Source organism: Homalodisca vitripennis, chromosome 5 (assembly GCF_021130785.1).
Source record: "Homalodisca vitripennis isolate AUS2020 chromosome 5, UT_GWSS_2.1, whole genome shotgun sequence".
Lineage (NCBI taxonomy): Eukaryota > Metazoa > Arthropoda > Insecta > Hemiptera > Cicadellidae > Homalodisca > Homalodisca vitripennis.
This window is the reverse complement of record NC_060211.1, coordinates 184,975,035-185,000,127: the sequence shown is the minus strand read 5'-3', so window position 1 is coordinate 185,000,127 and position 25,093 is coordinate 184,975,035. Positions and strand designations below refer to the sequence as shown.

General features: G+C 33.7%; 1 protein-coding gene across 1 annotated transcript; it reads right to left on the bottom strand.

The window, feature by feature from the left end:
• Positions 1-1,860: 1,860 nt before the first annotated feature.
• LOC124363318 (farnesol dehydrogenase-like) lies at positions 1,861-23,330 on the bottom strand. Its single transcript, XM_046818559.1, has 6 exons — positions 23,107-23,330; positions 8,586-8,760; positions 7,187-7,316; positions 5,927-6,050; positions 2,811-2,945; positions 1,861-2,007 (listed from the first exon to the last, which is right to left on the bottom strand). The coding sequence occupies exons 1-6, from the start codon at positions 23,236-23,238 to the stop codon at positions 1,957-1,959; spliced, it is 747 nt and encodes a 248-aa protein (XP_046674515.1). The 5' UTR covers positions 23,239-23,330; the 3' UTR covers positions 1,861-1,956.
• Positions 23,331-25,093: the final 1,763 nt, after the last annotated feature.

Here is a 25,093-nt window from a genome sequence, read left to right as displayed (position 1 = left end):
TCGGTTCCCTAACTACAAACTCTGTAGGTCACTATCCGTTTCATGCTCATCTCACCCAGTGTAACATTTCCTGCTTCGGTGTTGTCTCAAACAAGCTGCTCAAAGCTCTGAAAATCCACAGACATATATTCACTGACTCGACGACTAAGCGTCGATTTCCACGAATAGTCCTTTAGCTCCACTTAGAAGTACGCTCTGGGGAAGTTTGCGTAGTATTTCACAGACAAGTAAACACAGTAACACTTAACTTACATCTCATGTACACCAGTCGGTTATTTTAGTTTATACATATAAATCTGCCATCATTATAATAGAATTTGTTATAATATGTAATAATAGTATAATGTGTTATAATAATAGTTTTCGCTAGATATCAGTTTAAGAATTTACATTTTATTTTCCATTTATTTAGTTCTTGTAAGTTATTTCATACATTTAATCAAACAAGAAAGATTTATGAATAAAGAGTAATACTCGTAGCTCCACCGAACTTGGACCAGTCATTAATTAGAATAACTAAGTAACAATTAATGTACCATGATTTACCAATTAATTAAATATATTTCATATAAAAACATTTATAATTCGTAATAGGTTTTTGCATGAGCAAAAATCAAAACCATTCCAAACTGCGCATGGTGATTTTAGCTCCAGTTCACCTTCCTATTATGTGCAAGGAACTGAAATCTGTTGCTGTTGCAGACTTGACTCTGGAGTCATGTTCGTCTGAAGGTATCCAAAAATAATCGGCGACAAAGAACGAAGCCCAATACGAATCCCCCGCATCGGTTCGACATCAGAGACACTCAGACTACAAAATATAATATAATCTAGGCAAAGAGGTATTTTCATTCTCTCATCAGTCGCACAATCAAGCGCACTACGATGTTGACTGACACGATCCCATAGCACGGCGGAGCAACCGAATCTTCTACACACAAAGCAGCTATGGTGTGGGCTGATTCTGAACTTCAATAAGTCTTTGGGTATGAGCCCTTCCTTATCGTTTTTTTAGTGGCAGTCCATTACAGCTCGTTGTAGGTTTAAGTATATGTGTATGTATAAACTTTATTCAGATCTGAGGAAGAGGTTGGATTCCAATCCTCGAAACGTAGTATTACACATTTTATAACATATGATAAATGTCCAACATATGTTTTAATGATGATAAATGTCCAATGTCGTATTATTATTTCTAACATTCCATCGCCAATAATAAACTTTAAACATATATATTATAATTTATATATCAAATATATAATTTATATATCACATTTATATATCAAACATTGGACAACTTGTTTATTTTATATAACTTGGTATTTTATAAAACTTATTAATATCAAAAGGTGTTTGTATTTATCAGTGTAAACTGTGACGTAATAAAGTACAACAATATTTTTTTTCGAACATAAATTACTTTATTAAAAGAGTAAAACTGCTTATTTAAAAGGCATATAAGATCAAATACACCATTAAAATATTGAAGTACTGGTCTTCGACTTATCAGGCTACCACACCGAATAATGAAGCCATAAGTACTTTCAATAAATAATTTCATTTTAACTGAGGAAGGTATACATTCTACCAGCTTCTTCTTATAGGAATCAAATACTTAATTTTACAAAAAACTATTCAATAATTATGAAATTTTATTTTTGTGAGGCCTTTCGTGTTCAAGGAACACATCATCAGACCCACATAACTGAAAAAATTACAAAAAGTCAGTAAATATTAATTCACTATACTTACTTTTTATAATCACCAAAAGCATGTTACGTAGTAGGATAAATCTTTTTTGAATTTTATATCAAAATATCAGTGTTCTTAATAAAACTACAAACATTTTCAAAAGTATTTATTAAATCCATGCAAAAATTAGGTTTTAATACAGATGTATATGTAAATATTACTAAACATTTTTCTAGGGAATGTCCAGTAAACCTAATTATGTCCCTAGTAAACAGCCAGATTACAAGGGATGGGGTTGACAATCACTTCACAGATCTGAAAAGAAGAAAAATAAAAATTATAAATAATACATATCCAGTCATTAACAAGTTTATAACTTCACATAAACAAGTTTACTCAATCTTATTTCTAACAAGATTTATGTTGGCGATATCTATTGTTTCTAAGATACAATAATATTTAGGAAGAAATTTACATACCGTTTGTACGTTTACAGTCCATGTAGAAATTTTAGAGTCTCACATACATCAGCACTAACCCAAGTATACTGATGAGCAATTTATCAAAGACACTTAACTAACTTCTTAAATTTCTTAAATGAAATAAACTGTTAGAGTGTGATTACTATTGTCATGATTGTCTGCTACTCGTATTTCTAGACAATATGGAAATGACTTGAGATATTGTTAAACCCGAAAGAGATATCTTGTCACCGTAACGTAGGAGTAAGACTGCATCTCTCTAAACAATCACGGTTTGATTCCTGTGGAGGTAAATAACAATCATTTGCAAGTTGACATCGACGTTGTCTTTAAACACGATAGTGTGCTCTTTTAAAATACTCTTTAAGTGGAATGAACCTACTTAACAAAAACTAAACTGAAAAAGGCAAAAATTACTCAAAAATCAAACTATTTTTTGAACCATCAGGTTTTGAAATGTTACTTGGTTGTATGGTTTATTAAGTATGTTCCACATTTAGCTACTACGACATTTTAACAGTTCTGAAACTTAACGTCACTCTATTCAAGTTTCCCGTTCTATTCCTCTTTCTTGCCAGTCAAAAAAAAACTGAATTCTAGGAATGGGTGTCGCAATCTTCTGATGACCGTTCTCACCTGTGTGACTGGAGAAGTGGCGAGCGAGTCTACGACGACCTGAGCCACGGCAGTTTCCTCCAGCCTCAAATGATGCCCCAGCAGATGTGATACCCTGTCGGATGCCTCACTTCTGGTCAAACCTGGACTGACGTCCTGAAACACGAGTTACTTTAATAGTGTTTTATCTGTGCAATACTAGACACGATACCGCCCAGAACCAATAACTTTATTTACGGACCAAATTGGTGACAAGTACTAAAATCGCACACTTACGAAAGAGGTAATACTTAGTTTATGTGCCAAGAAAGTCGTTTTCATAAAACAGTCGCATCTTCCCTATATTTTGCATAGGCTAAAAAGTCGTAACAACCAAAATTAATGAATTTTTACGAATCGAGATCGTAAATTGTTTTTATATCTTATTCTTATTTCGGGCTAATATTCTATAAATAGTACAGAGGAACAATAGTTCTTTGATTAGATTATTTAATTATTTATTTCCATATAACAAATCTATATGCATTTTGAGGCAGAAAATACATTGAAAATAATATAATATCGAGTACTAGTACAGGAAGCAGCGCCATTCCTGGCATATAACTACAGGTATATTAATAGTTGGGCTTCGGGAAAGTATGAAATATTATGTATAATGATATAATAATAATAATAATAATAATGGGCTTCATTTGAAAGCCTAATATTTCATCAAAATATCAATGAATGAATTTTTTGGCTCGTACAGTTGTGAAAAAAGTTGTAAAATCAACTAATATGAGGTAATTGATATCCTCTTCCCAAAGTGATTGGTACTCTGACAAGTGGTACGGATCAGTTTGAATACCACATCACCAGTGTTACAGTTGGCTGATTACAATACTAGTAACATAATGAAGCGTACAATACGTTAATACTGAAATGACCTCAATACAGTAGTTCAGTATTGAAATTGATTACGTAACTGTTGGAGTGACACATCACAGTTCAATTACTATAAAAAGCGTATTACGTGACTAGTGGAATGAACTCATTAAGTACTAGTTTCGCAATGAAGTTTATTACGTGAATATTGGAGCAATACATCACAGATATATTACTATAAAAAAGCGTATTACGTAACTAGTGGAATGAACTCAATAAGTAATAGTTTTGCAATGAAGTTTATTACGTGAATATTGGGGCAATACATCACAGATATATTACTATAAAAAGCGTATTACGTAACTAGTGGAATGAACTCAATAAGTAATAGTTTCGCAATGAAGTTTATTACGTGAATATTGGGGCAATACATCACAGATATATTACTATAAAAAGCGTATTACGTAACTAGTGGAATGAACTCAATAAGTAATAGTTTCGCAATGAAGTTTATTACGTGAATATTGGGGCAATACATCACAGATATATTACTATAAAAAGCGTATTACGTGACTAATCGAATGAACTCAATAGGTAATAGTTTCGTAATGAAGTTTATTGTGTAACTACTGGAGAGACACATTACAGTTCAATTATTTAATAACGCGAATTACGTGATAATTGTAATAGAATTATGACACTACCAGTTCAGTATTGAAGCTTATTACGTAACTAGTGGAGCGAGACTTTACAGTTCAATAAATATAAAAAGCGTATTACGTTAATAGTGAAATGAACTCATTATAGTACTAGTTCAGTAATAAAGTTTATTACGTAACTTGTGGGGCGGTACATCACTATTCAATTACTATTAAAAAGCGTATTACGTGATTAGTGGAATAACTCATTACATTACTAGTTCTGTAATGAAGTTATTGCCGACATATCACATTTAAATTACTATGATACTATGAATTATATAATAAGCGTATTACGTGACTAGTGGAATGAACTCATTACAGTACTAGTTCAGTAATAAATTTTATTACCTAACTTTATTTATGGGGCGATACATCACTATTCAATTACTATAAAAAAGCGTATTACGTGATTAGTGGAATAACTCATTACAATACTAGTCATGTAATGAAGTTTATTGCTGACATATCACATTTAAATTACTATGATGAAGCGTATTACGTGACTAGTGGAATGGATTAATTACATCAAACAAAACTTCTTATGTTCAGAATCTAGATCTATAAAACTATCCATAAAGTTGTACCGATTGTATTAAATTGTAATTCTGGGGTAACTGGATTACCGGTGGAAGGAGTAGGCCCAGAAGAATTATAAGGACTGGACTGTACACAAAGAGGCTGCTATCAGCGAGGCGCGCATCGCAGATGGCAGTGTTTGATAACGAAATTGAGAGGTGGGGTGAGGTAGACGTGCCGTACCTCCCGTCTCAGTTGATCGGAAGTAGTAATAACGAGTAGTCTTTAATAGTGCTTAGAGTTAATTTTTTGCTAATCGTCATCGAATCTGCGGGTAAGTGAACTTTTTAAACTGGAGTCCAGTCAATATTCATTCTTAATTATTTTAATTAATTTTGGGGAAAGAAATATTGTAAAAATTAAATTTAATGGGAATTTAGGAACTTGTTCTTTTGATCTGTGCAATATAAAACTTGTTGGTGCAGTGGGCACATGTGTATAAAATGTTTACATAAAAATACTAAAAGAGTTTTGTGGTTGTTACAGATGCTTTCAGCAATTTATAAAAATTCTAACACTGAAAAGAAGTAATATTTAAAGTAAAGTAAAGAAAATTAGTAACAAAATAAAATTGAATTTTGAAGATAAATAAAGTGAAGAATTGCCAGATCAGATTAGAGTGTGAAAGTTTTGAATTTTGAAAATTGAATAAAAGACAAGCTGTAAGAATTTTGTACATTTTTGAGTGACGAATATATTATAAGTTTGAATTTAAAAGTCATCAAGAAGGTTTTATTTTAATTTTAAATCCAGTAATTATTTTCAAGAAGTTTTATTTTAGTTTGAACTTTATTTATTTCAGAAGATTTTCTTTTCCTTTTTGAACCTTCACAAAAATTTAAATTTCAAAGCTAACCCCTCATGTGCCAGTAAAACGGTACAAAGTATATATATTTTAGTACTGAGAGGAAAAATGCTTCTCGGATCATCGCCATAGTGAACGTCACCCGCTAAGATACGGAACGTGAATAGCTTTGAAAGCACTGGTGGACTCACAGTAACTTTGATGGAGGAGTTCTTCTCATTAAGTTCCCGCCTGAGACACTGGGTGATGGCAGCGATGGCGTGTTTGGACCCGTGGTAGACTGCATTACAACCCATGATCGTGTGCCCTGAAACACTGACATCGTGCACGCTGGTTACAACTTGTTCGTCAATTATCCAACAACTAATACCCCCCACGTAGTATTGTTGTATTAGTTAACATTAACTCAATTAATGTTGGTTTCAAAACTCATCCTACAATCGTTATTCTGGTTTCAGCTTTTCACGAGAAAAGTGTATTTCATGACTTGAAGAAAAAGTGTTATTACCTCAGTCGAATCAAAACACTACTCACGCAAATGCCATGTAACTATATCCATCACGACAGACGGGTGATATCACGTAACAAAGTGGAGGCGAGTAACAATTATATAACCTTTTCGTATAGCATGTAGCTATAGAAGCCATAGCTCTAGAATTTATTACCGAACCCATTCGCATAGTTAAAACACGAGTTCCAACTTTACATTTCTATTAAATCTATGAAACCTATATTGAACTTATTATGACAGGGCGTAATTGTAACAATATGATCAATTCAGAACCTGTAATCACTCCGTTTTTTTTAATGTTTGCTTAGCTTTTGAATTGATCATTAACTACTTCCATTTATTTAATCAGATTAACTTTTAGTGTGTAAATATTTATACCATTCCGATTTCAAGAAACCTCACTGTAACAAATCGTATTGATCAGTTGGAATATCACATTACCTTAATGAAGTGTGTTACGTGTCTAGTAGAATGGACTCATTACAGAATTAGTTCGTTATTAAGTGTATTACGTTACTAATAGGAGAAATTCTGTAAGAGCGTGTGTTACGTGATTAGTAGGGTGACATAACAAGTTTTATTACCATAATGAAGCATACTACGTGACTAGTGGAATGGATTTATTACTTTACTGGTGCCTTAATGAAGCGTATATTTACGTGACTAGTAGGATAGAGAGTATAACATGTTACTAATTATTGAAACACAGTGTTCACAATAACAATTTAGATGCTTGAGGTATCAACAGTAAGTGACAGAAACCTAGAATAGGTTTAAACTTACATCACACACAAAAACATAATGCTTACTTTGCGTATAGGTTCTAAAATGCAGTAGGCCTATTACATATTTTGCAATCATAAATGCATCCACAGTTAATCAAAGGTTTTGGAATTATTTATACATTTTTTTCAATATTCAAATTCGGCTTACAGGTTACCTGTTTATGACGACAATGTGACCGTGCTGGTTCTTTCGTTTTTCCATAGATTTCAAGTACTCCCTTGCACAAATACAGAAGGCTAGGACATTAACGTTCAACGTATTCTGCCAAATATCTGTTTTTCCATCTGTAACATTTAGAAAATCTTAAGTGATAGTTGTAGGTTGTTTTACAATTACTCTAATAATCATCAATAAGTGACGGATACATCAACTATCGTACCAAGTCACGTTACTTTGGTATTTAATGGCATTGATTATCATAATTCAGACTTGCTTTGTGGTCATTTAGGAAAATATAAGCTGGAAATATGTACATTAAACTGCTGAGTCAGATTCTACCTGAAGGTGACATATCAAAACTAATGGGCGACAAACATGAGCACCGGAGCTACAGGTGCTGCAACGCTGCTGCGTCTACTCATCCACGTGCGGTAGGTAAATTATGAGGGTACTATGTTGTCCTAAGGACTGAATTAATTTTCATGAACTCTAAAAATTTAACGATATAATCAGCATCAATAGTAACAAAACTGTCATCTGGGGCTTCTGTTAGATTGGAAAGCTTTGTAAATGTGCGCGATAAGGAATAAAGGTGTAATTTAATTTTAGGTCTTTTCATCACTTATCATTATAGTCAAGTCTAATCTTCTTGTAGTTGACATGTTGTAATCGTAACAGTGTAAGGACGTGATACATGTGTGTTTACGGGGGTTTCGAAGTTCCTTTTAAGAATGATATGAACCCTAACCACGTGTTTCAATTTATTTTAATACTTGTTTTCTTTCAAATTATTTAAAATAGATATAATTCAGAAGCTACATTAGTGTTTTACAAAATATAAGAACATATAATTTTACATTCATATAATCCGAGTAGCTAATTTATGATTTATATATATATTTTGTAGCCTCTGAATTTTTTAAATGTTTAAAACTCTAGTAATACAAACGGAAAACACAAGAGTAAAAATAAAGCAAGGAAATTTGGGTAATTTAATCATTAATACCTCTTTAAATCCATCCGATATATACGCGTAGCATATTTTACAAACTCCCTGAAATAGCACAACCCACTCATTGAAGATAAAAATTTAACTTCACACAATAGAGACTAAATGCCATGCATATAACCAGTCATTGATAGACTCCCTAGTGGTACGGACTTCTTGATTGGATAAATAACGTTTCTTAAAAACCTAGTGTTAATAATAATAGCTTCAGTTTAAAAATTAAAAGTGATTAAATTAAAGTACTACAATCCAAATTGGCAGCTTTCGACCAATAGGCGCATGGCCCCAAATTGTCATTAGATACTTAAATTCTGTATCAGTATTATTCAACAAAATTCATAAGCCACACCCACTTTTAGTCAATACAAGTTGTGTTGACACTTACCCTGTATACAATCTAGATAGACGACGCCAGCATTGTTGATCAACACGTCAGCTCCCCCCAGTTCTTTCTCTACCCAACCAAACGCTGAGAGTATCTCCTCTTCCTTGGTCAGGTCCACTTTCAAGGCATACAACTTCCCTGGCTCTTGGGCTTGGGCTAGCTTATCTGCCAACTCCTAAACATCAAAAGAGGATATGGACTCATCTTCCATTATCATTTATTTAGTTTATTGTTACTATAATTCTCACAATTCACTTATAATACAATATCACAATACTACAAAATGCAAAAGTGCAGACGAAGAAAGTAAAAGTGATTTTTTGACTGGCATATATATTTGAAAAAACCTTTCCACTCAAAAGAGGTAGACTCTCCCATCTTATACCATTAACAAGAGTAAGAGGTTAGTGAAAGTCTCAGGAGCAAATTTCTAACCATCTACAAAAAATAGTCTCATGAAGAACGATGCGGGGGGTTCGTTTTGAGTACGATCGATAACTTTGTGAAACATCAATCAATATTAACGATGTGATGCAGCAGATAGACAAAGAGCACATTGGTCACATTGCACCTATTCATAATGCAATAATAGTTCTTGTCAAAGTTAAGAATATGAGTTATAATTTTGTGAAACAATAATCCAATTTAACGATGTGATGAAGCGATACAGGAAACTGACAGAGAGAGCAAAAAACAGCTTGGTCACATTGCGCCCATCCATAATGCAGTAAAAGTACTTGTCAAAGTTAAGAATATGAGTTATAATTTTGTGAAACAATAATCCAATTTAACGATGTGATGAAGCGATACAGGAAACTTACAGAGAGAGCAAAAACAGCTTGGTCACATTGCGCCCATTTATAATGCAGTAAAAGTACTTGTCAAAGTTAAGAATATGAGTTATAATTTTGTGAAACAATAATCCAATTTAACGATGTGATGAAGCGATACAGGAAACTAACAGAGAGAGCAAAAACAGCTTGGTCACATTGCGCCCATTCATAATGCAGTAAAAGTACTTGTCAAAGTTGAATCGGTGATTTTACAAAGGGCATAAGTCAACATTTTTCTAATTTTTCAGGAAACAAAAAAAAAACTATTATCTTAAATGTATGTGGTTTAAAAACAATTGGTATTTTTTTTGGCTGATAATATATATGATTATGGTATAGTTTATGTAATTTAAAAACATAATTATATTATATACAACCCGTAAACAAATAAAAAAAACACGACTCATGCCCTTTGTGAAATCAGTCATGGATATTAGCTATTAAAGAGGGATAAAAACTGAAACTCTTGTTGTATTATGACAACAAATTTATTAAACAATATTATATACTAACATTTTAAGGTCCAGTATTCGGTTAGATAATGACAAAATTAAAATGGCTTCAGTAGTACTCTTACAAGTAAAACATCTAGCCTCATTCATCTCCAACACTTTCTTCTTGGTCAAGCCTGGATCTACGTTTCTTCGGTTGGCCAAGTTGTTATGTCATTATAGAAATCAAGATATTCATGAGGTATGTAACTGATGGTCTTCTTAATATCTTCCATTTTTTCAGAAGGGATGGGTATTTTCCCATTGTACTTTGGTGCGGGTCCGGGTATGTTTGTTGAGTATCGGTCCTTTGCTAGAACAAAAGTTTGTTCTACAACATTATTGTCTATGAATGGACACGTTTTTTTACTGCACCTGGGATGTTCATTTGAGTAGGTAAACATCATGTAAGGTGATGTATGAAAGGATACTTTTTTGTTCCTTCGGTACTGCCCTACCAAGTGTCTCATCAGAAATACATGTTTTTCTTAAAAAGTTCTGGCCACCAACTACTAAAGTTGAGAATATTTTCAGTTCTTACATTTTTAAGAGTAAACCTTGAAGCGATTTCGGTAATAAGTCCAGAAATCTCACTGGGAACGTACAACTGGTCATATTTGTTCAATTTTCTTTTCAAAACTCCAAAATCCCGGTCACAGGGTAAAAAAAATGACCCCGAAGAGGAAAGAAATGAATAATTTTTGAAAAACGTTGGGTCATTACTAAACTTAAAAACATTCTCTATTGTATTATTCTTATTTTGTCCGGAACAACCATCACTGAAAACGTACAACTCCTTGACAGAATCCGGAAAATTGTCAATGAAATCTTTCAAGAAAGAGCAAACTTCGTCTGGACTTTTTTTTGGCAATACCTTCATGATACTGGTATAATGTAGCTTTGTTGTTGGCTAGATTGTGGATACAAAACGTATTGAGGCCAAGTTGTCTCATGTAAAAAATATCTTGAACTGGAATGTTGGGAAGGTATATAACTTGCATGAAGTCAAACGCAATAGCTAAAATGTCGTTCCTGTTTTTTGACAATTCAGTAATTTTCTTCCAATTTCTTGTAAAACTTTTTGCTTCGCATTTTGTGAACTATTAGTTCACCTGCCACTGCTCTTTTAACATTATCTGATAGATGAGGGCTTTTCAACTTCACCCAAATTCTTCACATTTACAGCATGTATCGATTTGTGGCCTACCGAATCTTAAAGTAAAATTTTCTTTGAAATACTTATTATAAAATTCATATTTCACTGATAGGACTGGGTATTTTTTGACCAAAGAGTTCATGCATGGCCTTTACAGTAAGACGGGCATCTAAGTAAAAAGCATAATTTGCCTGAATCATTATTCAGGCAAATTATGCTTATTATGAGTCTCTTTCTTCGGGAAAGACTCTATGTGAGATTTTATTTTCTCACAAACATCTGACGGAATAACATTTCCGGGTAATTTATGGCCCCGTTTATCACTAGGGATGTCTCCAGTTTTTTAACAAATCACAAATTCTTCTAACACGTTTTTTTTTCCGTTATTCCATGTAAACTTATATATGCCTTTTTACAAACTTCATGCTTTTTGGACCTACCTTAACATGATATTGAAAATTATAAGATCTATCTCTTGTCTCATCTTTTCGTGGTCTTCTGTGTTTCACATTCTTGTAAAGTTAGAAGTCCTTGCAAATATATATCTTGTTCGTTCTTAGTTTTATAACAAGAAAACAACCGTAAAATATCCATTTTGTCATTTTCAGTAAAGTGGTCAAAACATTTTCTTTTTTACAGCTGCAGTTTTCGCCAGTCATGCGGTCAGGTACAAGCCTACCTTTTAGAATTAGTATAACTCTTACCTTCTATTCTTGCTTTCTTCCTCACATTATGGTAGTACAAATTGTCATTCCCTAACACCTTTCTTTCTTCTATTTTGAGTTTCCAAATCATTATTTAAAATATTGTTTACCATTAGAATTCATCTTTGAGGTTATGAAACCTTCTAAAACCTCACTCAGAAAACTAGTAAATACGTAGTTTCAAAGTCGTAACGTTACATAAAAAAAGAAATTAGCTTATTGAGTCACATATGCAACTTGATGTTTGATTTTACGATCTATTAAAACACTATAATTGTACTGATAATAACACCGACAAACCCACAAACAAACACATCAACTTACTACACTTCAATAACCTAGGAAGCAGAGTGGCTAAAAGGGCGGCAATGATCAGCTGATCTAGTTGGCACTTGGCAGTAGTTGAGTGCTGAACCACACGTATAAAATATGAGTCTACCATAGCAAACACTGAGTATGTGACTTATGCCGTTTGACAACTAAACAATGTATTGACCCTCCAGCAGTAAGAAACCAATATAAACTCAATTTCATAAAAAATGTGACTCATGCCCTTTGTGAAATCACCGATTCAGTTAAGAATATGAGTTATAATTTTGTGAAACAATAATCCAATTTAACGATGTGATGAAGCGATACAGGAAACTTACAGAGAGAACAAAAGTAGCTTGGTCACATTGCGCCCATTCATAATGCAGTAAAAGTACTTGTCAAAGTTAAGAATATGAGTTATAATTTTGTGAAACAATAATCCAATTTAACGATGTGATGAAGCGATACAGGAACTTACAGAGAGAACAAAAGTAGCTTGGTCACATTGCGCCCATTCATAATGCAGTAAAAGTACTTGTCAAAGTTAAGAATATGAGTTATAATTTTGTGAAACAATAATCCAATTTAACGATGTGATGAAGCGATACAGGAAACTTACAGAGAGAACAAAAGTAGCTTGGTCACATTGCGCCCATTCATAATGCAGTAAAAGTACTTGTCAAAGTTAAGAATATGAGTTATAATTTTGTGAAACAATAATCCAATTTAACGATGTGATGAAGCGATACAGGAAACTTACAGAGAGAACAAAAGTAGCTTGGTCACATTGCGCCCATTCATAATGCAGTAAAAGTACTTGTCAAAGTTAAGAATATGAGTTATAATTTTGTGAAACAATAATCCAATTTAACGATGTGATGAAGCGATACAGGAAACTTACAGAGAGAACAAAAGTAGCTTGGTCACATTGCGCCCATTCATAATGCAGTAAAAGTACTTGTCAAAGTTAAGAATATGAGTTATAATTTTGTGAAACAATAATCCAATTTAACGATGTGATGAAGCGATACAGGAAACTGACAGAGAGAGCAAAAAACAGCTTGGTCACATTGCGCCCATTCATAATGCAGTAAAAGTACTTGTCAAAGTTAAGAATATGAGTTATAATTTTGTGAAACAATAATCCAATTTAACGATGTGATAAAGCGATACAGGAAACTGACAGAGAGAGCAAAAACAGCTTGGTCACATTGCGCCCATTCATAATACAGTAAAAGTACTTGTCAAAGTTAAGAATATGAGTTATAATTTTGTGAAACAATAATCCAATTTAACGATGTGATGAAGCGATACAGGAAACTGACAGAGAGAGCAAAAACAGCTTGGTCACATTGCGCCCATTCATAATGCAATGGTAGTACTTGATAAAGCTAAGCTCCGTTGCTATGGAAACTGTGACAATGTACTGTTTTCTCATTCATTCGTTCCTCACATTCTTCCTTCATTAAAAACTGCAATCAAGAACTGCTCTCTTAGTTTAAGTTACATAATGTTTGTACTCTGTACTTACTAGTATTAGGAAAAATATTATTAAAATAGTGATCATTGATAAATGATCATCGTGAGATGCTCACTGTCGGTGATTAATCACAATGTTGACTCTGTACTTACTAATATTAGGAAGCGTGTGCTCACTATCATTGATCATCGTCACTACCATTCAAAAGGTGCTCACTATCAATGATCATCGTCACTATCTTTCTCGAGGTGCTCACTGTCACTGATTAATCACCACGTGGATTCTGTAATTACTAGTATTAGGAAGCGTGTGCTCACTATAAATGATCATCGTCACTGTCATTCAAAAGGTGTTCACTATCAATAATCATCGTCACTATCTTTCTCGAGGTGCTCAGTGTCACTGATTAATCACCACGTGGATTCTGTAATTACTAGTATTAAGAAGCGTGTACTCACTATCAATGATCATCGTCACTATCAACCTCGAGGTGCTCACTGTCACTGATTAATCACCACGTGGACTCTGTAATTACCAGTATTAAGAAGCGTGTACTCACTATCATTGATCATCGTCACTACCATTCAAGAGGTGCTCAATATCAATGATCATCGTCACTATCACTCATGAGGTGCTCACTATCAATGATCATCGTCACTAACATTCACAAGGTGCTCACTGTCAGTGATTAATCACAATGTTGACTCTTTAATTACTAGTATTAAGAAGCGTGTACTCACTATCATTGATCATCGTCACTATCATTCACGAGGTGCTCACTGTCACTGATTAATCACCATGTGGACTATGTACTTATTCATTATCACTGATTACCCAGTAAGTGAAGATAAATACATGAAAACAAGTAAGATAAGCACCATTTGGTTACACTCCAAAAAAAGGGAATTTTAGCATAAAAACACTGTTATGAAATAGCAGCGAATAGCGATTGTCACTGAGTGATAATATATTTTTATTTTAAATTCTTAAAAAGAAGTTCATTTATATTCCAGTTTGGTGTATGAAATATTAAAATAAAATTGAACAATGAACGAATTTTACTTAAAGAAAAGGTTAGATGTTTTTACTTATCCAAATGTAAACTCATTGCAGAAACTAGATATGAGCTTAAGTGAAAGCTAATAGTTAGTTGAAGTCGCATCTCCTCACGGCATTTATAGAGATCTGCAAAATGTCTATAAACGTTAATCTGGAGTTACAAATGGAAATAATGTTTTGTGACTTTTTTACAGTACAATTATTAGGTAGCATTCGTTTTAATACTATAAAGTAAATATTCTAACATTACTCTGCAGTTTTAGCACAACCATTTGTTTTACGTGATACACTTGCTGCAGAGAATAAATATACTTATTGCTTATTTAGAGTTATTACAATTTGCTATGCATGTCGCGTTTAACTTTTTACCAGATGCCGAATCTTATGTATGTAATTCTCGAAAATTGGGATCTAAAATCAGTCAGCCTGCTAGACATACAGAATAGAGAAGATACCATTTAGAGAGGTAGCCGTTAGGAGGAACAGCCAGACAGCGGGACATTTATAATGCAGCTACTGCGGTCCGTTGCCATGGCAACCACTTGGTAACTGTGGTACAACAGGTCTGCTATAACAATAACGTTTGCAGCCTTTTCATTCTTATGCTCAATACATCTTCTAGGATGGGTTGAACTTTACATTTATGTGCAGCTACTGCGGTCCGTTGCCATGGCAACCACTTGGTAACTGTGGTACAACAGGTCTGCTATAACAATAAAGTTTCCAGCCTTTTCATTCTTATGCTCAATACATCTTCTAGGATGGGTTGAACTTTACATTTATGTGCAGCTACTGCGGTCCGTTGCCATGGCAACCACTTGGTAACTGTGGTACAACAGGTCTGCTATAACAATAACGTTTGCAGCCTTTTCATTCTTATGCTCAATACATCTTCTAGGATGGGTTGAACTTTACATTTATGTGCAGCTACTGCGGTCCGTTGCCATGGCAACCACTTGGTAACTGTGGTACAACAGGTCTGCTATAACAATAAAGTTTCCAGCCTTTTCATTCTTATGCTCAATACATCTTCTAGGATGGGTTGAACTTTACATTTATGTGCAGCTACTGCGGTCCGTTGCCATGGCAACCACTTGGTAACTGTGGTACAACAGGTCTGCTATAACAATAAAGTTTCCAGCCTTTTCATTCTTATGCTCAATACATCTTCTAGGATGGGTTGAACTTTACATTTATGTGCAGCTACTGCGGTCCGTTGCCATGGCAACCACTTGGTAACTGTGGTACAACAGGTCTGCTATAACAATAAAGTTTCCAGCCTTTTCATTCTTATGCTCAATACATCTTCTAGGATGGGTTGAACTTTACATTTATGTGCAGCTACTGCGGTCCGTTGCCATGGCAACCACTTGGTAACTGTGGTACAACAGGTCTGCTATAACAATAACGTTTCCAGCCTTTTCATTCTTATGCTCAATACATCTTCTAGGATGGGTTGAACTTTACATTTATGTGCAGCTACTGCGGTCCGTTACCATGGCAACCACTTGGTAACTGTGGTACAACAGGTCTGCTATAACAATAACGTTTCCAGCCTTTTCATTCTTATGCTCAATACATCTTCTAGGATGGGTTGAACTTTACATTTATGTGCAGCTACTGCGGTCCGTTGCCATGGCAACCACTTGGTAACTGTGGTACAACAGGTCTGCTATAACAATAAAGTTTCCAGCCTTTTCGTTCTTATGCTCAATACATCTTCTAGGATGGGTTGAACTTTACATTTATGTGCAGCTACTGCGGTCTGTTGCCTTGGCAACCACTTGGTAACTGTGGTACAACAGGTCTGCTATAACAATAAAGTTTGCAGCCTTTTCATTCTTATGCTCAATACATCTTCTAGGATGGGTTGAACTTTACATTTATGTGCAGCTACTGCGGTCCGTTGCCATGGCAACCACTTGGTAACTGTGGTACAACAGGTCTGCTATAACAATAAAGTTTGCAGCCTTTTCATTCTTATGCTCAATACATCTTCTAGGATGGGTTGAACTTTACATTTATAATGCAGCTACTGCGGTCCGTTGCCATGGCAACCACTTGGTAACTGTGGTACAACAGGTCTGCTATAACCATAAAGTCTCCAGCCTTTTCATTCTTATGCTCAATACATCTTCTAGGATGGTTGAACTTTACATTTATGTGCAGCTACTGCGGTCCGTTGCCATGGCAACCACTTGGTAACTGTGGTACAACAGGTCTGCTATAACAATAAAGTTTCCAGCCTTTTCATTCTTATGCTCAATACATCTTCTAGGATGGGTTGAACTTTACATTTATGTGCAGCTACTGCGGTCCGTTGCCATGGCAACCACTTGGTAACTGTGGTACAACAGGTCTGCTATAACAATAAAGTTTGCAGCCTTTTCATTCTTATGCTCAATACATCTTCTAGAATGGGTTGAACTTTACATTTATGTGCAGCTACTGCGGTCCGTTGCCATGGCAACCACTTGGTAACTGTGGTACAACAGGTCTGCTATAACAATAAAGTTTGCAGCCTTTTCATTCTTATGCTCAATACATCTTCTAGGATGGGTTGAACTTTACATTTATAATGCAGCTACTGCGGTCCGTTGCCATGGCAACCACTTGGTAACTGTGGTACAACAGGTCTGCTATAACCATAAAGTCTCCAGCCTTTTCATTCTTATGCTCAATACATCTTCTAGGATGGTTGAACTTTACATTTATGTGCAGCTACTGCGGTCCGTTGCCATGGCAACCACTTGGTAACTGTGGTACAACAGGTCTGCTATAACAATAAAGTTTCCAGCCTTTTCATTCTTATGCTCAATACATCTTCTAGGATGGGTTGAACTTTACATTTATGTGCAGCTACTGCGGTCCGTTGCCATGGCAACCACTTGGTAACTGTGGTACAACAGGTCTGCTATAACAATAAAGTTTGCAGCCTTTTCATTCTTATGCTCAATACATCTTCTAGGATGGGTTGAACTTTACATTTATGTGCAGCTTCTGTAGTTCCGCATGATGCAAGTAGAAATTATTTATCGCCAAATAAAATAAATCGCATTTATCAGGCGCTAAAACAAAAAAGTATATGTCTTTTTAGATTTATTATTTTACATTACTAGTAACTTAAAAGAAAGACCCAGCAGGGATCACTTCTGGCTGATTTATACCTTCCAGTTGAACCCACACTGGGCACAGCAAAAACCGATGTGTCACTAAAATCTGGCCAACTCTATAGATGTCCAGGAGCGGCATACCACTAACCGCAAATGTCGAGATTTAGGGTTCAAGGACAATTCAAATAGGTCTAGTCAATTTATTGCGGGAGATGACTGTTGGAGTTGGTGGGGTTCGTTCCTTAAATATCATAGGTCCTTGCTGGCCTTATCAATGGTGTGCCACCCCCTGTCTGTTTCTTGACCTAAGTGAACAAAAAATAAAAAGTAAAATGGAAGTAATGAATGGTATAAGTAGGAAGAAAATATTTACCATCACAGTAGCGTAGGGAAAATCTCCCACTTGCTAACTGTGAGGTGACGAGATAAAATCCCGAGGAGGTAACTTAGAACTTTCTAATTCATTTGCACTGTTTTTCATTAAAAACGTTTAGTCTGACTAAAACACCACTGGCATAGAAAGTACTCCCTTCAAAAATAAAAATAAACTAAGCGTTTTTACCCGTAATCTACTGTTATTTGCTGAATTCGTCAAACTCCCAAATGCGAGAATTTGGACGAAAAATGCGCAGCCCTTGGAGATCTGGTCGTGACTTTAATCTAAATACTGAAATTAATATGGCATATCAATAAAACTAGTCGTGATTACCTGGATGTCATGATCAAGAACCTTTCGCTCTGACTCTATCAAATCGGACATGATGTTACATGGCAGTTCACAAAAAGAAGATGTCTCGGCATTGTACGTCTGGTCAGGGCCTAGTTTTAATTATGGTTTATCGTAATACGTTGTCGCTTTCCTATTTTGTTAATTTTGTATGGTATTCCTAAAGGAGGAATCCGCAAATTAGATAATGGTATCTAAAAATCTAAGGGACCAGATAAAAAAGTTTTATCTTCCATATTTGAGGGCAAAGAAACTTTAATTCACAAATATGATATATGATGCCCTTCCAAAAAAGGGGCGTATCAAGAAATGGCTTTAGCGTTTTCTTAATCAATAATCGGGAAATTTTCCATTTTTTCGAAATTTTTAAAACTATTCGATGTGAGATTTATTATGCTCCGCAATGAAAACGATAGGGTTACAAAAGAGTTATTAATAAACAGTATTGCCCAATTTGAGGATAATTCCTGTCACGAAAACTACTTTACCCAGTGGAGCTGACCTTTGTAACTGTTCAATTTGTGATTGCTTGGGCATAAGTATTTATATAGGCACAATGAAATATTGTGTCGTCTCAACAATGAAAGTACAAGTTGTTCTTTCAAAACATTATGTAAAGTAGTAAAATAAACATTTTGCACGGATAATATAAATGTTGCCTAGTTCCGCATAGTAAACAAAGCGTATGCCAGAGATCTTAATTGTTAGTTTTACTTTGTTAGTCAAGGCTACTATTAATTAGCTTTTAAATGGAAAATTTCAATATTTGGGATATAGGACTATTATAGTTTTAACACTAGAGAAAGCTTGTTAAGGAAAAGTTACCGACGATGCTGCCCCTGTTGTCCACGGCTTTCTAGACCTGATCTGTTTAAATAGGACAGGATAGGTTGAAAAGATTGGGACTTCTTAAAATGATTGTTACAGACTCAGAGATATTTAGGAGGATATATTAAGCCATTTCTGTGAACCCAATCAAGATTTTTCTATAATGCGGTTTTTATATACGCACATGTATGTAGTATAAGTATAGGTAGTAGATTGAGAATTGAAATAGTTGCTAAATATGCTCCAAAATAATTAAATTAAATATTTAAATAGCTTAAAATAAAAAATCGTACGTAACTAATTAAACAATACTAAAACATTTTCGAAAGAAATTCCAGACGAACAACGTGTATTTATAAACGGTTTTATTAGTTTACGTTTTTTATACTTTACTTCATGTCTTAGAGTTAAGAGTAAAGTAAATAAAACAATTAATTGTTATTAATTACTGACTAAGTTTTCTTCTTCATAGTGTGTAAAAAGTGTTAAAGAAATAAAAGTTTAATTACTCTCCCCTTGTTATGCAGATTCAGACATGAACACCGAAACTGACAATAAAACACTTAACACTGGTAAGATGAAAGGGGGGAGGTCAGTGGTGATTGCTCGGAGCTTAACTACTCAACTATGTCTTGTTTATCACAGACTGCCAACTTTTCGATAGTTTGATGTTTATATTTTTAGTATATTTAATCTTATTTCTTGTCATATATTAATTTAAATTATATAAATAGAATTTACACTATAGTTAAGAAGAAATTGAACATTATTTTCCTGTTTAGAAAGTAAAGGGAAGGAATTACTAGGAGTATTAACAAAAGTGTGCAATTTGTCTAAATATACTTAATGTTAAGTCATTTTTCTCTGCATATTTTGAAGTTATTATTTTAAAATGATCCATATGGACTGTATTATTTAAAAGAAAACTTCCATTTCAATCTGCGAACTCAATCAGTGTATATTATATGGAAACTCACATAGAACTATAACTATGAGGTCGGTTGTCATGACAACAGTCCGTAACAACTGCATTATAGATGAAACCAATGTTGTGCTGGCCTCACAGTTGTTACTTTTGTTGTTTGTGATAATTTAGCATCGTGTTGACTTTACTTGGTTATTGGATAGCTAATTAATGTGTTTGTTTTAGAATTCGATCGCTGCAAAAGTCTAATTCAGCAAGAAAATTTCGTTATATAACATTGTTATTTATAAACAATTTTTTAATAATTGATATAGTTAATACTTTACATCATGAAACGTCAATAGTTATCAAAACAGTTGTGACAATAACTGTTTCTTGAAAACTCTTAATAATAAATAAAACGTGGCTAATGAACTTGCCAAACAATGTATAAGAACTGTCTTTGAGCCAGGTTTGGTTTGAATCGGTTTGCAATTACAGGATTATAAAAAATACCATAGTTTTCGCATTGTTTCACACTTATACGCAACACATTTCTCGGGTCTCCACCTGATAATCTTACAAAAAGTTATAAAACACACAAGAATAAACATTAATGCAAATGACTTGAAAGCTTTTTTGTTTTTTTTATGATGCAAAAAACTAAGGTACTCTCATTTCTGTTCCAAACCTTGAATGGTCGTTATATTGAAACGATTCATTGGTCTATAATATCAGAGTCAGACTCTCAATCCTCATATCTTTAACTTAAAATAGGGAGTTCTTTGTCAAATACTGTCGCGAGATCAATCGGTACTTCGTAAATAAGTTCCCAAAACACAGTTTCAGTGACAAGGACATAAGATATTTTGTATTTAAATGTGTTATTAATTTGTTTCGTAGTGGTATAGATTGATCAAAAAATAAAAATTGATACTTGTACGCTTTTGCTGGTCTAATACTATTACCAAACATTTTTTAAATGTGCAATCACATTTTTATGAAGCCAATAAAAGTAATTTGGTCACGTAGTAGATTGAACAAGTTTAATTTAAGAAGTGTCGCTATCTTATAAAGATATCAAAACTACCTAAACTATAACTTTTAATTACTTTTATTTAAGTCTAGTGCTCAAATCTCCCTTCTTCATGTTAATATTTTAAATTATGAATATAAAATATAATGGTTTATGTGAATTAGTTAACATATGTAACAAGCTGATCATTTTGATTTTCAAGTGTGCTCCTACAGTAAAACGTATTGTGTGTGTGTAATTCCTGTATAGATTGTTCAGTTACTAGTACTGTACATGTTATCATATCAAAATAGTAGAAAACTAAATACATAAATCAATACTGATTTAATCATTCCGTTTATTATTAAGTACATAATGAAATAATTTTGAATTTTAATCTAAAAATGTACAAATTTAAATATTCATCAAATAGCGTCTACATTTATAATATCAAAATTAGAATAATCGCTTTTAAATAAAAAATTTGGTTTTAAATCAAAAATTTCTTTTTTAAAGGACAATATGATTTAGAATTTCTCAGCATATTAATGTACAGACCAGAATATAAATAACAGTTTTGAAACAAAAAACCAGATACAGTCAAAACTCTTTTTCTTTGCCTACAATAAGTCATCTCTGTTATTATTAATCATAACCGGAACGCATCCTCATTAGTTTCCGAAAAATATATCTAAATAAAGGTCAACATACAAAGATAACACAAATACAGATTATATAACTACAATCACACAAAAATGTTGCGTCAACACCTAGTTTAAGCTTCATATTTCAAAACACTCACGCTATTAATAGGAGTTTTACACAAATAACTCAGCTTTTTAATCTTTACTGAGCATGAAACTTATACGAAAAAATGCAGTAGAATAAATAAAGTTTGGACTACAACTCATACAGAATTTATACATGTGTATCTTAAAAAAAGTGTAAACGAAAAAAACGTTTCGTTTTCGTTCGTATTTTCTATTACTGAGAATAGAGATAAGTTTTTGTTTGTGCCGATCCCATATATATTGTTGTTAATTACCCAACTGATGAAGACATCAGATTTCAGATCTTGAAATGAAGTGTTGCTGGTATCACTAAATAATGATATATGTCTGAAAATGTAAACTATCTTTAGATTTAAGTGTTTAATAACAAACTGTAATCTAAGAAAAATGAAATATTCCATGATAAATAATAGTACATATGATGCCAAGAACTTTCTCCCTTTGCTATGCTCACACGTAGAATTTAAATTAGTTCTCAATATGAAAGAGTTCCGGAATATATAGTTTGCTGAGGAAAGATCTTCGGGCTCCTATTATTTATAATTTATTTTAGTACATACAGAATATAAAGGTTTTCTGCCGAATGATAATGTTAACATAAGTATTATTTTACTATCCAACGGGGTTATAAATTGTTAACCCGTAGAATATCCGTACGGCCTTACAATAGTCTATCAGAATATATATTACAATGTTTCATGAATTTAAATCAGATTTTAACAGAGTGTTTACTGTCAGTTACTTAAGCGAATTAAAGGCTAGTGTTGTTATTATCTAACTAATTCGTTTAGAAAAATTAAAAAAGGATAAGTGTACGTATATAGAAACAGTCAAGAATGAAATCAATACAATTTTCCTCTGAATTTTTATGGCATCTGCATATATTATGGCAAGCGCATATTTCTTTTATATTATAAACTTTCCTTTTCGTAGCCTCTAACATAAATAAATTATATAGCTACTAACTACATCTGATTACCGTATAAAAACATCAAGCTGTATTGTCATAAAATAACTAGAGAACATGTTGCCAAGTTTAAAATATTAAGTTTATACAAAAATAATGGGAAGAAATAAAATAATTTGGATAATTATTTTGTAAAATCACCTGTATCTTGTGCTGCCTCCTGGCCAGCCCCACCACGACCATCCCATGATGGACCAGAGCCTGAGCTATAGCAGCCCCTATACCTGCACTGGCCCCTGTCACTATAGCAACCTTGCCTTTCCACTGTTCCATCACTCACTGGTTTAAAACTGATAAGATAAATTAACAAAAATTCGGTAATAGAGTATTTGTACAGTAATAGTAAACAAATACGGTGAACACTGAACAAGCACAGCCGACCATACCAATTAGGCAGTTTGAGATAAACCTTTCAACTTTTATCAAGTAGCAATGAAACTTATCTCACTGATTTCTAAGAAAAACAATTTACTCATTAAAAATTGGGCAATACTAATTTCCAGCCCAAAACATTTTTATATTTTGTGTCCATCTCATTTTATACACTAACAGAAACTTTACAAATCCTGAACAAATTGAATATAATTGATACAAGGTAATTGAACATAAGGTGGATTTGTTTTGATAAAAGTTAGTGTTGATTTAATAGAAATAAATTTCCTGCCTGCGCCACCTGTTTTTAAATTCCTAGACGTCAATATAGAATCGCTTAATTCAAAAAACCTCTCTTATCGTACACTGTGTATACGGCCCTTAATTATAAAGCACGTTAAAAACATTTTGTACAAGTGAAGATCGGAATGACTTTCTGATGTGATCGCAAAACGAATGTATTTGTGCAACTCATAACATGTAACATTCTATCTTTCTGTATGTCTAAACAGTTTAATTACAAGTCTCGAAGTTTTCCTTAAACGGGTAGAGATTAAAAAACAAGTTGAGCATTGGTGCTGTCACACAACTTATTGACTGTGTTATTGATGGCTTGGACAGGTGTGAACGAGTGCTCAGCATATTTCTCGACCTTTCAGACTGTGTGCATCAAGTGACAATGTTGCAACAAATATGGACAAAGTGATGTGCGATGTCTGCCACATAAATGGTTTTTGGCATGCCTTAGTATCAGAAAGCAGTGTATGTGCAGATACACCCTGTCAGACGAAGTAAATATACCTTATGGGTATTCCCCAGGGTTACATTCTTAGGCCAATTATTTTTCTCATTTACGTCAACAGGTTGAACTCATCGACCAAAAATGGAGAGATTACTAAATGATGATTAAATATGTGGACGGTACGACTCTCTGTATTATAAAAAAGGTCTTAGAGATGAACTGTACCCATGCATAAAGCACTTTTCAAAGACAAATTTGAAAACAAACTTTTCCAAAACTAACGTAATAAACTTTTGTCTCCGTCAGTATACCGACCAGTTGTGATGATGAAAGAAGCTATTCTATATGTAGCCGAGACCATACAGTTTCTGAGATTACACTTAGAGCTTGGAGTGATCTGGAGTAATCATATATATATATATATATATATATATATATATATATATATATATAGGATTAAGAGACTTTGAGTTGTAAAACATTTTTATTAAATTAAGTTAAGGAGTTTAAGATGAACTGCAGGAATAAAAATTAACGTTTTATCAATATTTTATTTCTTTTTCTCCTTTGGTATTGATAGGGGCCTAGGCTTAGCTAAGAGAATATTATTTAATATTATATATTTTAATCGCTGTTATGAAGTAACTCTTTCAATACAGTCTTTTTTAATGTTTGACTATTGTGTATAGTTTTCTGCCTGTTCAGGTGTAAGAGTGGACCGTTGGTCTAGACCAGGGTAGGAGAAATAAATAATCTATTAATTTCTCTCTCTCTCTCTCTCTCTCTCTCTCTCTCTCTCTCTCTCCAGGTCTGTGACAGCGACAGATTCCACACGCTTCACTAAAAGGAAGGTGAACTGGAGCTAACATCAACATTCACTTTGCCGAACAGGTTTATTTTCAGGAAAGCGAGTGCACGAAGATCTTTTGCAAGTTTGGAACTGCCCCAAACTCTCTCCACACCTGATTCTGAGGCTTACAGGCGATATGCTTAGACTCAATATAATCTAATACA

Bases quoted from the DNA above. Each gene is read 5' to 3' on its own strand.
- LOC124363318 (XM_046818559.1), bottom strand. From the start codon at position 23,238: ATGGAACAGTGGAAAGGCAAGGTTGCTATAGTGACAGGGGCCAGTGCA. The intron at 8,761-23,106 runs GTGATTTTACAA...TTTGATGTTTAG, and splicing joins GGAGGCAGCACAAGATACAG to GAGTTGGCAGATAAGCTAGC. The intron at 6,051-7,186 runs GTAACCTGTAAG...GCACGATGTCAG, and splicing joins CACATTGTCGTCATAAACAG to TGTTTCAGGGCACACGATCA.